The sequence below is a fragment of the Mastigoproctus giganteus genome, chromosome 11 (assembly GCF_048544385.1).
Source record: "Mastigoproctus giganteus isolate SK-2022 chromosome 11, ASM4854438v1, whole genome shotgun sequence".
Classification (NCBI taxonomy): Eukaryota; Metazoa; Arthropoda; class Arachnida; order Uropygi; family Thelyphonidae; genus Mastigoproctus; species Mastigoproctus giganteus.
In genome coordinates this window covers 102,306,149-102,321,279 of record NC_143585.1, presented here as the reverse complement: position 1 = coordinate 102,321,279, position 15,131 = coordinate 102,306,149, and the positions used below count along the sequence as shown (strand labels likewise).

At 38.7% G+C, this 15,131-nt stretch overlaps 1 protein-coding gene across 1 annotated transcript in view; it reads right to left on the bottom strand.

Annotated features, from left to right (window-relative positions):
* Positions 1 to 260: 260 nt before the first annotated feature.
* Positions 261 to 15,131, bottom strand: part of LOC150078306 (uncharacterized) — a 159,387-nt gene continuing 144,516 nt past the window's right edge. Inside the window, exon 6 of the mRNA XM_090384833.1 lies at positions 261 to 698. Within this exon, the coding sequence (XP_090240959.1) occupies positions 549 to 698 (150 nt within the window). The 3' untranslated portion in view covers positions 261 to 548. The remainder of the gene's footprint in view (positions 699 to 15,131) is intronic.

Below are 15,131 nucleotides of genomic sequence, written 5' to 3'. Positions count from 1 at the left end.
TAGATTCCTTAATTGCATGATGTAATTCTGGATTTGGTGTGTATCACACTATTTATAAGTGATATAAATCTTTGTATAAATTGAAACATACTAGCAGATAGAGCTATTTTACTGTAAATAAGTTAAAAAAAAAAAAAAAAAGAGAAAGTGCCATTTACATTATATTAGAACTTATAAATGATAACATTTGAGCATGTTTAAAAAAGTTTACTGCATTTAATGAAGAAAATAAAAATTTGAAACTGTAATCCAAATAAAATCATTTACAATACAAAAATGGTGGAGATGAGACATTTCAAACATTAGACAGCAAACTAGTTTTATATAGAAGATAACAAAATAAATATTAAGGAACAGTATTTAAAAAAGGGATGATTCACAGCAAGAGTAGTTTGCATTCCTATCTTATAAACTACCAAAAGTAAATAAATGTGGAATTTTTAGAAGAAATGAAAATGGAATATGTTACAACAAGTTACTTATATATGTGTGTTGCTAAAAGAGTTTACACAAATACCATAATGTTACGAATTCCAGATGAATCTTGCTCACAGAAATATTGGATGGAACTGTTTTAGTGTCAATTTCTTTCTGCAATTTGGACAAGAGTGATGGCTTCGGATGGCTTCGTAAATGCATGTGTTACAAAAAATATGTCCACAAATCGTTGACACAAGATGTCTATTAGCATTTTGAATCTAAAAAAGAAAAAAAAAATGAATAATGCATATTGATAATCTGCTAATAAATAATAAATATACATTGCAGTCATGCTAAAGCATTATAATTTACATAAAAGACAAAATCAGGAGCATTAGATTAATAAAGAGATCTCTGGAACATTAATAGCTGAAATAATCAAAGGGTAAACTAGATACTGAGTTATGTGAATTTCATAAGGGTGTCCCATTTATTTTGAGGGCACTGAATCATGATTAGAAAAAAAAAAAAAAAAAACCCACTGTAAACCCCCCCAATTATCTTAGACTGACCAGACAGAAAAAAACTATTATTGAATCCTAGAACTTTCACTATTAATTAAAGATGCAACTAATTTTGAAAGTTCTTTCAGTTCAAATTAAAATACATTTTCTGAAGAGAATTTCAGGGGAAGGGTATTTCCTGTAAATATGAATTCTGTAATAAGCTGAGAGAATTTAGGGAACATGGCTCAAATTAAAAAAAAAAAAAATACCTTTTTTATTTGGTGCCTTAACTGTGCCTCAACTATGACACTAACTAAAAATGTATATGCCCTATAAGCCACACAGAAGATAACTGACGTTACCAACTTCAACAGTTCGATTGGCCTTGAATTAAAAAACCTTATAAACACATCACAGATCTCTTTCTGCAAAAAGCTTAAAAATATATATCACTGTACTCCTAAATGGCCAGCCCATCCCAAAAGTCAAATATCGCAAGGAGCTGGGAGTTACTTCTGATGACAAGATGTACTTTGTAGTGCAATTTCATCACCACTAGAAAGAAAACTTTAACCACCATCTGGACTTTTCTGCTCTAGACAAGAATTGACTAGAGTACATGATGCTAAACTTACGAAGAAAGACGTTATTAGGCACTTTGCCCCAGTTGCCTTATATACTTCTGGGACAACACGTGTTTCCAGAGAAGATGAACAAACCATTGATTCGTTCATCTGTTCTGGAAACATACATGAAAACTTTCAAGCATTGAATATTTGTTACTTAGATGTTCAGTTTGCCTGTCACTGCATCAAGAGGAACTTTATATGCAAACAGAGCAGACACCATGCAAGTTTATTGTCATTAGGACAAATATACATATCCTGGCCAAGTTCCTAGATATGCTGCACCAGTACTTTCTGGCATCATCTAACTTGCATGAAGTCAGAGACATTCCAGGAGTCTGCAAATAGGGCCACTATGCTCCAACCTAACCTGTTTGAAAAGTCTAAACAGGATTTTTCCATAAAATACAACTGAGATCCTAAACCAAATTCAAATTGACCGTGACAAATTATGCTCTAATAAGGCCTAAAGAACTACTATTTTTCAACAAGCAACCCATTTAACAACAACTCCAATGCACATACTAGTAACCTCCAAATCATACCAGTGAAAACATGTAGAGTCAATCAAAGGAAAATATAATATAAGCTTTACATTTGCTGCAGTGGTGACTTATGGAGTCTTCATCCACTAATGGAATCTAAGAATATGTTGGTTACAACAAACTCACTACATCATGTTTTCATGCATGCAGTATCATATTGTCATAAAAACTGTGTAAGCACTTTGTGCTATTTTTTATTATTTATTGTATTGTAATTCACCATTCCCCTCTAGTGTACTATGCTGTCAAAGGGGTGAATCCTGAAATCTCAGTGCTGTTTGTAAATAGCAGTATTCACATTTGTGAACTAAACAGTATTCAAACATAAAAAAATATATATAAAATAAAAATAAATAAATAACAAAATAAAAAAATAGTTGCCATAAAGTCTCCAACAACAGAAAATCAATTCCCCGTATTTGTCAACTCAGGCTGAATGTAATATAAATTTGCTGTACATTTAATAAAAGCAAAAGGTCACTTACGAAGTGCAATTGATGGTGACATTTGGATTAGCACCAAGGTGAGTATTGTATATTTAGGTATTTTAAAAGTTGGTTGTCCATTTGGTGGAGGAAAAAGAACTGAAGTAATTTCTAGAATCTTTGCTAGAGACCAAGAAATTCCTCCGAAAGTGCATTGCAACCCTTAGTAATTTTTACAGAATTCAAACTTACACTTTAAAATGAGTAACAAGTGACAAATTCATTCAGTAAAGGAAGGCCTGGAAAATTGTATGATGCATAATAATGTAAAAAAAAAAAAAAAAAAACTGAAAAACTTTATTTTAACTCTTTGAAACAATCTAATTTGCATGAAATGGTAAATAAATATTCAAAATCTTTCTCATTTAGTATTTGCATAATCTGTTCACCATTCAAATATGAATGAATACACAAACAGAAATGAAATTTTTTTCACTTAGCAGTAAATAATGGATACATATTTCACCATAATTCTTCATATACACTAGTACAGTAAACCCTCTATTTAATGGACCCCGATATAACAGATATCGGATTTAATGGACCGGACAAATAATAATACAGTAATGTACATATTAATCTCGACCATATTATTATTTTTAGGTTATACGAAACTTCAGTGTTATTATTAATTAAAAATTAATAATAATTACTTATTTCCATTATTGTTTTGATAATTACCTACTTTTATTTTTATAATCAAATTCAGGAAATTCTTTTTTATTCTTTCTGAAAACGTGTTCAAATTGCTGTTTTCCCAGATTACAGATAACAGATAAGAGCAGGCGGTTACTTGCGAACTGAACACGACTCGGGACACTAAACTGCAGGTCTACCAACTCGCTTTGTTTCGGCCTCAGTCTGCCTCAAGCTATCGTGCGGTCAGGTTGTATACAGAGTGTTTCTGTGATTTCTGAATTGTCACTTTATTTATTAAATAATTTTTCAGTCCTTACAATTTAAAATGGCATCAAGTGATAAGAGGAGCTAAAAGAATGCATGTGAACTTAAATGTGGCACAGAAATTAGAACAAGGCGCCTCAGTAGCATGTGTTTGTGAAATTTACTGTGTAAAAAAAAAAAAAAAAAAACCAAACTCGACTTTCTGATACCCGTAAATCAAAGGCCAAATTGCAACATTTTTCTTTAAAATACAGTGTTGATAGCTCTAAACGTGGTTCTACAGAGGGGGAGTAGAAAACACATGAAAGTTGCGCAAGATAAAAACTTAGAAGCAGCTGTGTATAAGTGGTATGTTCACCAGAAATCTAGTGGTGTTAATTTATTAAGTTTTGAGTTGAAATCTGCATGTGAAACTCTTGGAAAACACATGGGACTTAATATTAAGGCAAGTGATAGGTGGCTGGACCGTTTTAGAAAAAGGCATGGCATCACTTTACAAGCTGAGCCATTTAGAAAATTTATAAATGAACTTATTAAACCTGAGGGCCTTATATCATCACAGGTTTACAATGCCGATGAAACTGGCCTGTTCTATCATGCTGTTCCTGAAAATACGTTGGCCTACAAACATGAACACAGCACTCCTGGTCACAAGTTAATTAAGGAGCGAATTTATTTTACTTGTGCAAATGCTGATTTCTTGCATCCCTTAAAGCCCATGTTGGTAGAGAAATCAAAGAAACCACAAACTCTTAAAGACATCATGAATTAGTTGCCTGTTATTTACACCAGCTCAAAGAATGCGTGGTTTACTTCAGAGATTTTTCCCGACTGGTTCTTCAACCACTTTGTCCCTGATGTGAAGTGCTTCCAGACAGATGTTCTGAAAATTTCCCCCAATAAAGTAAAGGCATTGTTGCTTCTTGACAACACCCCTGCTCATCCTAGTGCTGAGAAGTTAGTTAGTAAGGATGGCAGAATTAAATGTTTTTTTGTCTCCTAACACAACTTCAGTTATTCAGCCAATGGACCAGGGAATAATTGCAGCCTGCAAGAGGCTGTATAAGAAGAACTTTTTGGAAAAAGTAATGGTTGTGTTGGAAGACGAAGAAGATGCAGAAGAAGACACAAGAGGAGTCAGGACACTTAAGAATCTATGAGCCTACAACATTAAGTCTGCACTCTTCAACTTTGAAGTTGTTTGGAAGGAGATGAAGACTATGACTGTGGCAAATGGTTGGAAGAAGTTCAATTGGTTGGATTTGGATTTTGAAGGATTTGAGGCAAATGACTTTCGGCGCACCCTTGTAAATACTGGGAAACAACTGAAGATGATGTTCTGAAATGGCTTGAAAATGATGAAGGTGATCCTGGTTACCAAGTCCTCACTGAAGAAGAAATTGTGGACAAGGTTCAACATGGTAAGGCAGGGGAAGAAGAAGACATTGAGGAAGAGCAAATTACACCAGCATGGCCTACGCTGTCTGAAATGAGAAATCTCATTCACATCGCCATCCACTACATAGAAACATCTTCTGACTGATATTTTCCCTTACTATGAACGTTTTCAGCAGTTCAGGGCAATCATTATTAAGAAACAACATCAGAGTGGCAAACAACTGAAGCTGGACGCTTTCTTTTAGTGAAGTCACAGACTCCCACTCCTATTTCACCTCCAACTGCATGTACATCTCAACCGTCTACAAGCAAACAGATGACACCGGTGCCTCCATTTATGAACATTTCAGAAGGATCTGAAGCTGAGGATTCTCCTTCACCTCTACTTTCAGATACTGAATAATGACTACTACCACCACTATGGTCACGGCAAAGTATTCTTCAACTACACTGTCAAAAAAAAGGTGAGTAAATATTACATATTCTTTATTATAATTTAATAATTTTATATTGTATTAAAGCTTGTTTTTTACATTAAGAACAATAAAAAATGCCTCCCCCGGGTTATATTCGATTTAACGGATTCCCTTCTCCCCTATTAGTCCATTAAATCGAGGGTTTACTGTATAGTAAAAGCCAGCTATATCATCGATCCACCTGGAATACTCATGCAACTGACAGTCGAAAAATAATATATCAAATAAATGTCAGTTGCACCATATCTCTATTTGTTAGCAAGACAATGGGTGAATTTAATAATTAAACATTACAAAAATGACATTAAATAAAAACAACAAGACAGCAATTAGGACTAAAGGATTAACTTGAAAAAAATTTTTTGAAAGTTGGAAAATCCTGAATTACTGTTTATATAAATAAATAAATAAATCTACAGACATTGTTGATCCACCACAGGATGGAGGCCTCCTCAACAAGTCATGTTGAGGGAAATGGATCATAATCTGCCAAGCTAGTCCACTGTTTATATATTACATCAGAAGTGCCTATCAGAGGCTACAACATCTGTCTTTTTTTTTTTTCTTGACGGCCACCATTAAAATTCTGGTTATCTGAGCAAGTATATTTGTATTGTTATATCTGTAAACAGACTTGCCAGATGATTTTCATGAAAATATCAGGCATGTGAGAAAAGTTTAGCACAAAAAACACTGTGCTCATTGGAAAGGGGATAGATCACAGTAAAAAAAAACATCCTAATATAATTTTTTTTAAGAAACACTTTTCACATCCAAACAATTGAAAATTATGGGAAAAAAAAACAAACAAACAAAAAAAAAATCGTTTGTACATTATTATTATTATTCATTTTTTTTAATTTTTATTATTGAGACAATTTAAACATTCCCACACAGAAAATTCTGAGGGGAATATCTGGGTATAAGGAAAGTTTTGTTTTTACCAGTAGAAACATTAGGATAAAGTTAAAAGCATGGAAACCAGGAAATAATATATAAAATATAATCTATTAATGAATGAATATATAACAGGAAAGCCAAATGGACAAAAATATTAAAGAATTGGAGATGGAAAAATGATCTCGTCTAAACCCACCAGGCAGAATACTTAATAGGAAAAGAAAAGAAAGACCTGCAGAATCGTAATATGCTTGGACACACAAAAAACATGCTGAAATTGAAAATAAAATGTCATTAATTCCCAAGAGTAGAAAACATTACACCATTTGGAGTAAGACGTATATCCTGCACAATATGGTCTTGTTCGAAAATCAGAGAAGTAATCACTTTATAAAAAAAAATAAATATTTATATATACATATATACCGTTCAGCCAAAACATTATGACCAGTGAGTCATTATATATATATATATATAATCTTTATTGTATACAAACATGGTATATACAATAGACCCTTCACAGCAGCAATGCCAGGGGTTTTACATTGGTTGGTTGACAATAGCCTTGGGGGAACGGGCCCACATCGAAGTTCGGGCTCATCCCCCAGAGCCAACAATAAAATGGAATCAGTGTCAGATTATTACAGGATATATACTTTTGACAGTATTTACAATGAAATAATAAAGATATTCATATTTAAATTATGTTATTTATATTCATAAAGATATTGTTGACTTTATTTACAACACATTCATAAAGACATCTTGCTTTCAACATTATTTACAATATATTGGGCATTATTATGCTGCCCTTATCAATGTGCACTTTGCCTGGCCAAGGTCAGGCTCTTAAGGATCTGTCTTCGGTACCTCCGATCCTTCACAAACCTACAGAGGTCGCCGTCAATTGAAACGATTGTGGGGAGCATCTCCCTGGGGAGAAAGCGGTCACTGAGCGATAGTCTGTTATAGTGAGCTGTGAGCATGGGAGCTGACCTCAGTCCGGGTAGAGGGATCCTCCAGCCACACAGTTCCCAGATGCTTGGCTCCGAGACCATTCCGGTTGTCATCTTGACAGTGAGAACGAGGCGTTTTTCAAATACAAGATCTGGAAGTCGGGCAAAATGAAGTGGCATCGCCATCACATTTGTTCTTTGCTGGGGTGGACGACGATGTTTTTGCGTGATCCAACGAAGGAGCCAGTATTCGGCGGAGTACACGCGCTTGATGTTGGTAGGGGCCGCGGACCCCCAAATTTCCGAGGCATACAGTACGACGGAGTATACTGAGGTGTATACGTACCGACGAGTCACACCCAGATCCCTAACGTGGAGCAGTTGTTGTTTTGTGGTCCAGCGCATTTGACAGAATTTTGCTGTGAGCTTGTCAATGTGGGGGTTGAAGCTCAGTTTATAGTCGAAGACGACTCCCAAGTCTGTATGCATCTTGACCACTGGGAAGGGAATGCCGTCTAGAGAGGCTTGGATTTCAGTGGGTTGGCGCTTCAGAGAAAAGACAATTTGTGCTGATTTGGCAGGGTTAATGAGGAAGCCAAATTGATGGAGATAGGATCCTAAGTTATGTAATTTTTCACAGATCTTTTTATTGATGTTTGAGAGATGTTCACCGGGGTTAATCTGAGTATATATCTTAATATCATCGGCATAGCAGAGTATGTCTTCTCTCTGTTGCACAAACGGAAGAATAACTGCGGTGAATAATGCTCCGGAGAGAACTCCGCCTTGGGGAACTCCTGCAGTGATCTTTCTCCAGATTGTGTGTTGATCCGCTTTAAGAAGAATGGTTCTGTCAGAGAGCAGGGCTGTGATAAACCACAACATGTCACCTTTTATGTAGAAGTAGTTTTCTAGGAGGTGAACAAGTGAGGGGATACTGATGGAGTCGAAAGCAGCTTCCAGGTCGATGTAGGTGACAGAAAGCTCTGCTTTAGCTTCTAGTGTACTGAGAATGGTGTTGGTTATCGATGTTAAATTGGTGACTGTGGATCTACCTGGAATGCCATAGTGAATCTGTGGGGGTTTGTGATGCATGATTTGATTGGTGATGGTGGAGAGTAATGTCTTCTCCATGAGCTTCAAGAGGCTGGAAGAATGAGAGATTGGCCTGAACTGTTTAATGAGGGTTGCAGATTGGCATTTAGGGTGTGGCCTCACAGCATATCTGTTCCAGAGAGGGGGGAAAGTAGTGCTGTGTTAATACACGGTTATAAATTGATAGTAGCGGATTGATGATAAACGAGCTAAGGCATTTAATCATGAATTGTGGCACAAGATTGGGGCCTGCAGTTGCAGTGGGTGGCAATCCATTTATAGCAGTTATAAGCTGCTTCCTGGTGGTGCGAACGGTGGCGAGCATATCAGTAGGGACGTTGTTGATGGGTAAGTTGCCTAGGTGCATCGGGGCCACAGTGTTTGAGAACCGTGCAACGTGGTCCATCCACAGTTCAAGGTCCAGTGTCTTAGGAATTCCTGTGTACTGGGAGTCATAAAACGATTTGCCTTTTCGTAGGGTTGAATTTAAATGCTTTTTAATTGCAAATATTTTCTGACGGTTGAAAACTGCTCGGGCTCTGGAGAAGGCAATACAATCTTGTATAGCGCCTGATTCTTTCCATCTCTTATGCAGATTTTGTTTTCGTTGAACGCTGTTGTTCAGTGCTGGTGTCCACCAAGCTCTCGAACGGGGAGTGATGCAGACAGTGTTTGTAGCACCATAACTTGCAATGGTTTGAATCCATCTCGTCATGAGGTCCACAGCTAGCTCGAGATCACAATTATTGAGAGCCTCCCAAGGTATCGAGGATGCAGCTTCGAGACATCGTGGTGGATCAATGAATTTGGGTGCTGTGATGTCTTTTTTCTTTTTTGGGCCTTGGATATCAATTTTTTTTTTTTTTTTTTTTTTTGATTTGGTAGTTGTTGGCGCATCGGCTTCTGTGGCCATATTGCACCTCCCAAGGTTTTTGCAGTACTTTGAGCCAAGCCCGAGGCGGGAATCGAACCCGCGACCTTTGGGTTGCCGGGCAGGTACTTTACCCACTCGGCTAGCCCGGTCGGCTGGATATCAAAGTTAGGTGCGGCTAAGTGCAGGAGTAAGGCAATGGGTTCGTGATCGGATTGAAATAGGTTTTGAGGACTGTCTTCGAGGTCGCATGGTGCTGAGGAGAATATCAGATCCAAGAGATTAGATCCTCTCGTGGGGTGGCAATTAAGTAGGCCGATACCCAATAAATTCATACTTCTAACGAGTTTCCTACTAAGATGTGTGAGAGTAGGTGGAAGATTGAAGTCTCCACAAATAATGTGCTTAGCAGAGGCATGGAGGTGATTTACCAGCCAGTGGATCACTTCTTCAATGATGTCACTGTTTGGGCCTGGTGGAATGTATACTGTTGCTATGTCTATCAGGTTGGCACTGAGATTGAGGGATACAATAGCAGCTTCAAATGCAAGGGATTTGGTTACCACAGAATGTGCCAATGAGAAGATAGTGGTATTATAGAATATTGCGACTCACCCCACCTCTACGATCCTCTCTGGAGGAACTGAGCATCTGGTACCCAGCCTGAGGAGCAAAGGCAAGGGAGTCCCGCCCATTCCCAAGCCACGTTTCGGCAATGCAGAGAATATCAAAGATTTTAGAGAGGAGAAGCTGTTCGACAGTGTCTAGCTTGTTACAAATACTCCCTGCATTTTGATAGACAATTCGAATGGTGGTAGCCATAGTAACTGGAGTTCGTACAGGTGGCAAGTCTCTTTTTAAGCTTCGCACTGGTTTACTGCGCGTTGCAATGTGTACAGGGATATTCTTTACAGGTCTGAAGCCCCGGGGATTTTCATTATAATCTGCCGAGAGTTGGAGTGAATCATATGTGGACAGTTTGTTTCCTATGGTAAGTTTGTTCTCAGTGAAGTTATCTGATTTCTCATGCGTTTTTGTTGGCTTGGGAGCTTGGTAGCTTTAATTGCAATTGCATTTGATGTTGATGTCAGAGGTTTATTGCGGTTCTTGGCTTCTGATCTAGGAAGGGTTTGACGAGGGTTCCAGGGGGCCATAGCCTTGGATCCAGTACGAAGCTCATCTTCTCTGGGTCGCAGGTAAGGATGAAAGAGGCGTAGGTTGGATACTTGGTTCTTCTCTGTCTCACATCAATATTCATCCCATGTACTTCTGTAAACATGGCCTTAATGCTGTCTGGTTTAGTAGTCGGTTCCAGTCGAGATATAAAGATTCGACCACGAGTCTGAACTGCTGTGATATTGTACGAATTAGCAAGAGTGCCCTTCGAGGAGAGTTCTGTGGCATCTCTATTGCCATGTTGTCTTTCATGTTCCATGTTCTGATATGTTGAATGTGCCATCCGGGTTTCTTTTGAGTGAACATGTTGGGCGGTGAGAGATGCCAGGGAGTAGAGGCTGACTATGAGCCCTGATGGTGGGATCTTTTGGTTATTCTCAACATCTTTTTTGCCGGTGACTACTTCGGCAAATGTGGGTCTTGATGCACCCTTTCCAGTATTGATTGTCTCCTTTAACCTTTTAGATTTAGTAGTATTTTGGGTCGGTATTGTGGAGAGGGCCACCTGCGAGGTCTTTGAGTGGCTACCCCCAGTGTTATTAGATGCAGGTTTGGGTGAGTTACAGTCATTCAGCCCTGCATCTCCGCTATTAAGCTGATTCTTATCTCCTTGTGTAACGGCTGCCATTGGGCTAAGGGTGACAGGCATATGAGGCATTGCATTATACATAAATTGGGGAGTATAATTCCTTTTAGCGTTGGAATCGTGTATCAATTCTACTTCTTGTGGCTTGTTTTCCGAAGTTCCCTGAGCCATGTTGTGTGGGACGTTGGATATACTGTTTTCATTTGGCATAAATAAGGTTGCTAGTTGACACACTTGATTGGTTAGGAGACCTATTTCTTGTTTCATGTCATTGTTCTGTACACGAAACTGCCGGTTCTCTTCAGATAAATTCTGCAGACTGTCAGAAATTGATGTCAATTTCCACATTATGTTTTCCAGAAATTCTGCAGTTTGCATGTGGTACAATTTCATGTGTTCTATACAGATGCCATTAATGTTTTTCAGGAACCTGTTTTACTCATCATTAAGGAGGGCACTTTCCCCTTGGCTTTGTTTCCTACATTCCACAGGATTTTCACATGTCGCGATGATTGGTTGTTGAATGCAGACATCTGAGTCCATTTCACACTCCAGGTTAACCGCTACTGAGTCAGTTTGACTTGCAGCGTGAGTCTGACTAAAATTTGATGTTTGGACGTTTGTTTGTTTATTTTCGATCTCCGTGTCATTCTGGATATCCACATATTCCGTTGCATTTGTCATTTGTTCTTTACTTTCTTTGCAGAACGGGCAGATGTACTTTTGACGTCGCTGCTTGTTGAACCGCTTGATATCGGATTTGGTACAGGTCGCGCAGTAAAATTGCCGACATGACGTACATTGGATTACTGCTTCCTGATGATCTACTTTACAACGGAAGCACGTGGGAGTGCTTGTCGAAGTTTCTGATTCTGCCATACTTTGCCTTTAGGTTGAAATTTGTCCAACTAATTACTTTTCTGCGAAGAATTAAAACCGCTTGTATTTTAGGTGTTCTCTTCACGATGGTTTGCCTGTGGGGGGGGGTCGGAATAAGACGGGTTACACAGTGCCTTTATGTTCACTTCTGAGGATTAGTATCGATACATCCACTGTATTTCTGCTGAGAGGGGAGTTTTTAAAGTTGAAAGAATAGGAGAGTTTAACGTACCCTGGGGGTTCAGCAGCGCAGGGCTTTGTGACTTCTCAAGGTTGACCACGACGTCGTCATATGCCTTTAGGGCACTAGTGTTTGCTGGCTGTATACAGGTTAGAGCTAATATAATGGAAGCAATAGCATAAAAAAGTATAAAACATGAAGTACCTGTTTGTTTGATGATGGAGATGATGGCTCATCCGTGTTGGGCGGAAGAAGAGGAATCTATTGGTACTTGAATCATGCTGTAGGGTCAAGGATAAGTAACTAAAACTTGCTATCTATGAAGAGCATAACCGAACACGACATACATCAACTCGCGCAAGCGCACTGTGTGAAAATTGAAGCAACTGCAGGAGAACTACGGCGCGTGGGCGGGATACGGTATAAAAAACACCTGATACTGAGCTCCGTTAATCAGTGTTACTCTTGTTCTTCAGATGGGAAAGGCAGCTGACTTAAGCGAGTTTGACAAGCAAATTGTAATGGCCAGATGACTGGGTCAAAGCATATCCAAAACGACACGGCTGGTGGGGTGCTCACAGTCAGCCATGGTTAGTACCTACCGAAAGTGGTCCGAGGAGGGAAAACTCATGAACCACCGGTGAGGTGTTGGACAACCATGGCTCATTGAAGCTAGAGGTGAGCTAAGGCTCTCCCGGATGGTACGTGGCAACAGAAGGGCAACTGTGGTGCAACTCACCAGTAATGGGAATGCTGGTGATGGGAGTAATGTGTCACAACACACAGTACATCAAACCCTGCTGAAAATGGAACTGCATAGCCACAGGCTGCTCCGAATGCCCATGCTAGCCACGTTTCACTGGCGACAGTACCTACAACAGGCATGTGAGCATCGTAACTGGACCTTGAGTGATTGGAAGGTCGTCTGGTCTGATGAATCACGTTTCCTGTTGCACCACGTGGACAGCCAGGTATGTGTGCGTCGTTAACCTGGGGAAGTGATGGCACCTAGATGCACCGTGGGACAAAAACAAGGATGTGTCATGCTTTGGGTGATGTTCTGCTGGGGTACCCTGGGTCCAGTCACCCACATGCCAGGAATTCTGATGTCTACCACCTACCTAAAGAACATTGCTGACCAGGTACATCCTTTCATGGCAATGGTCTTCCCTCTTCCGGTGCTGTCTGTCATCAAGATAATGCGCCATGCCACACCGCCCGGAATGTTCAAGACTGGTTCGCGGAACATGAGGAAGACTTCCAGGTACTGCCCTGGCCTCCAAATTCCCCAGACATCAATCCCATCGAGCATCTGTGGTTTGTGTTGGAAGAGCAACTCCGATCTGCAGTGTCTCAACCATGGACCTTACAGGAGTTAAAGGATCTGCTGGTTACATATTGGTACAAGATACCACAAGACACATTTAGAAATCTTGTAGCATCCATGCCTCGCCGGGTATGAGCTGTTTTGGCTGCAAGTGGAGGACCAACATCATATTAGGTAGGTGGTCATAATGTAAGTGTATGGAAAACATACAGAGTAAATGACAGACAGATTAGTACAAAGCAGTGAGAAAAGAAAGATACTACCAACAACTGTAGTAGTGGAAATAATATGTGGAAGTAATAATAATATTACTTGTGGAAGTTTTAATATTATGTGGAAGTGGAAGTAATAATAATAATAATAAATTAAATAAATTGTATGGAAGTAATTAAACTTCAGTTTCTATACTTCTATACAATACATTACATATTTCTAATGTTAGTTATCATTAGTAGGAAACAATGAAAAAAAACTACCTTATACAGCACAGCCAGGGGGGAAGCACTTTCCATATCACCTGTCCTTCCCCCCTCTAATTGTTTGTCTAGTTCTTCCTTGAATTTTATTATTATTATTATTAGCCATATGGTGCAAGGAAGCCTTAGGCTTATGCTGCACTAGCCAAAAAAAAATTTCTGAGTTACCCATAGAGAGAGAGAGAGAGAAGTAGAAGGAAATCACCAAAAAAAGAGAAGAATGATGATATCCAGCTCAGGACCCTGGGTGTGCCAAGCCCATACTTACCAGATGAGAGCCCCACGGGGTTAATTTATTCAAACTATCCATGGCTGAAGACAAATTTCCATACATCTATTCTGATATATGGAAATTTAATTAGAATTTATGCATTGGAGAATTGAAATACATAAGCAGAATGTAGCTGTTTCATAATATGGTTTTGGATGACCTTTTATTTCCAGTGTGTAAAGTTCACATCCCACATCCAATCGAGCTAAATGATTTCTCACGGCAGAAGGGATATAGGTACTTATTTTTTATTTTATTTTTTTATGAAAATCCCAAACACGAGAGGTATTACAACCTATAGTACTTAGTATTGTGCTTGAGTTGGAGGTTGAGAAGGCAAAAGAAGATATTTGTTTCATTTCTAACTGCCCTCTTCTGAATGGAATCTAGAAGCCTGAGAGAGATTTTGGGGGGCACCACTCCAGGTGGGTCAACAATATTCCATGGTAGGGCAGATTTGCGATTTGTACAGAGTGAACAGCTGTTTCGAAGAAAAGTAATGCCGTGAGTGAAAGAGAAAACCAATTTTTTTAGATGCAGAGAAACCAATATTTGCAATGTGCTTGTGCCAAGGGAGATTAGAAGTCAGGGTAATCCCCAAAAGAGATATATCATCTTGCTTAGAAATTGGAGTGTCACCAAAGATTAGCAGAAGAATCCTTGAACTTTTGTAGACTGCACTTTTCAGGAAATACGTACGAAGGAAAGTTGTTCCAGGAATGGCAGTTGAATGAATATATATATATATATATAATCTTTATTGTATACAAACGTGGTATATACAATAGACCCTTCACAGCAGTAATGCCAGGGGGTTTTACATTGGCTGGTGAACAATAGATTTGGGGGGATGGAGCCCACATCGAAGTTCGCGCTCACCCCCCAGAGCCAACAATAAAATGGAATCAGTGTCAGATTATTACAGGATATTATGCTTTTGACAGTATTTATAATGAATTAATAAAGATATATATTTTTTAAATAAAGATATTCATAAATACATTCATATTTACATTTGTATTATATTTATATTAATATTTATATTCATAAAGAT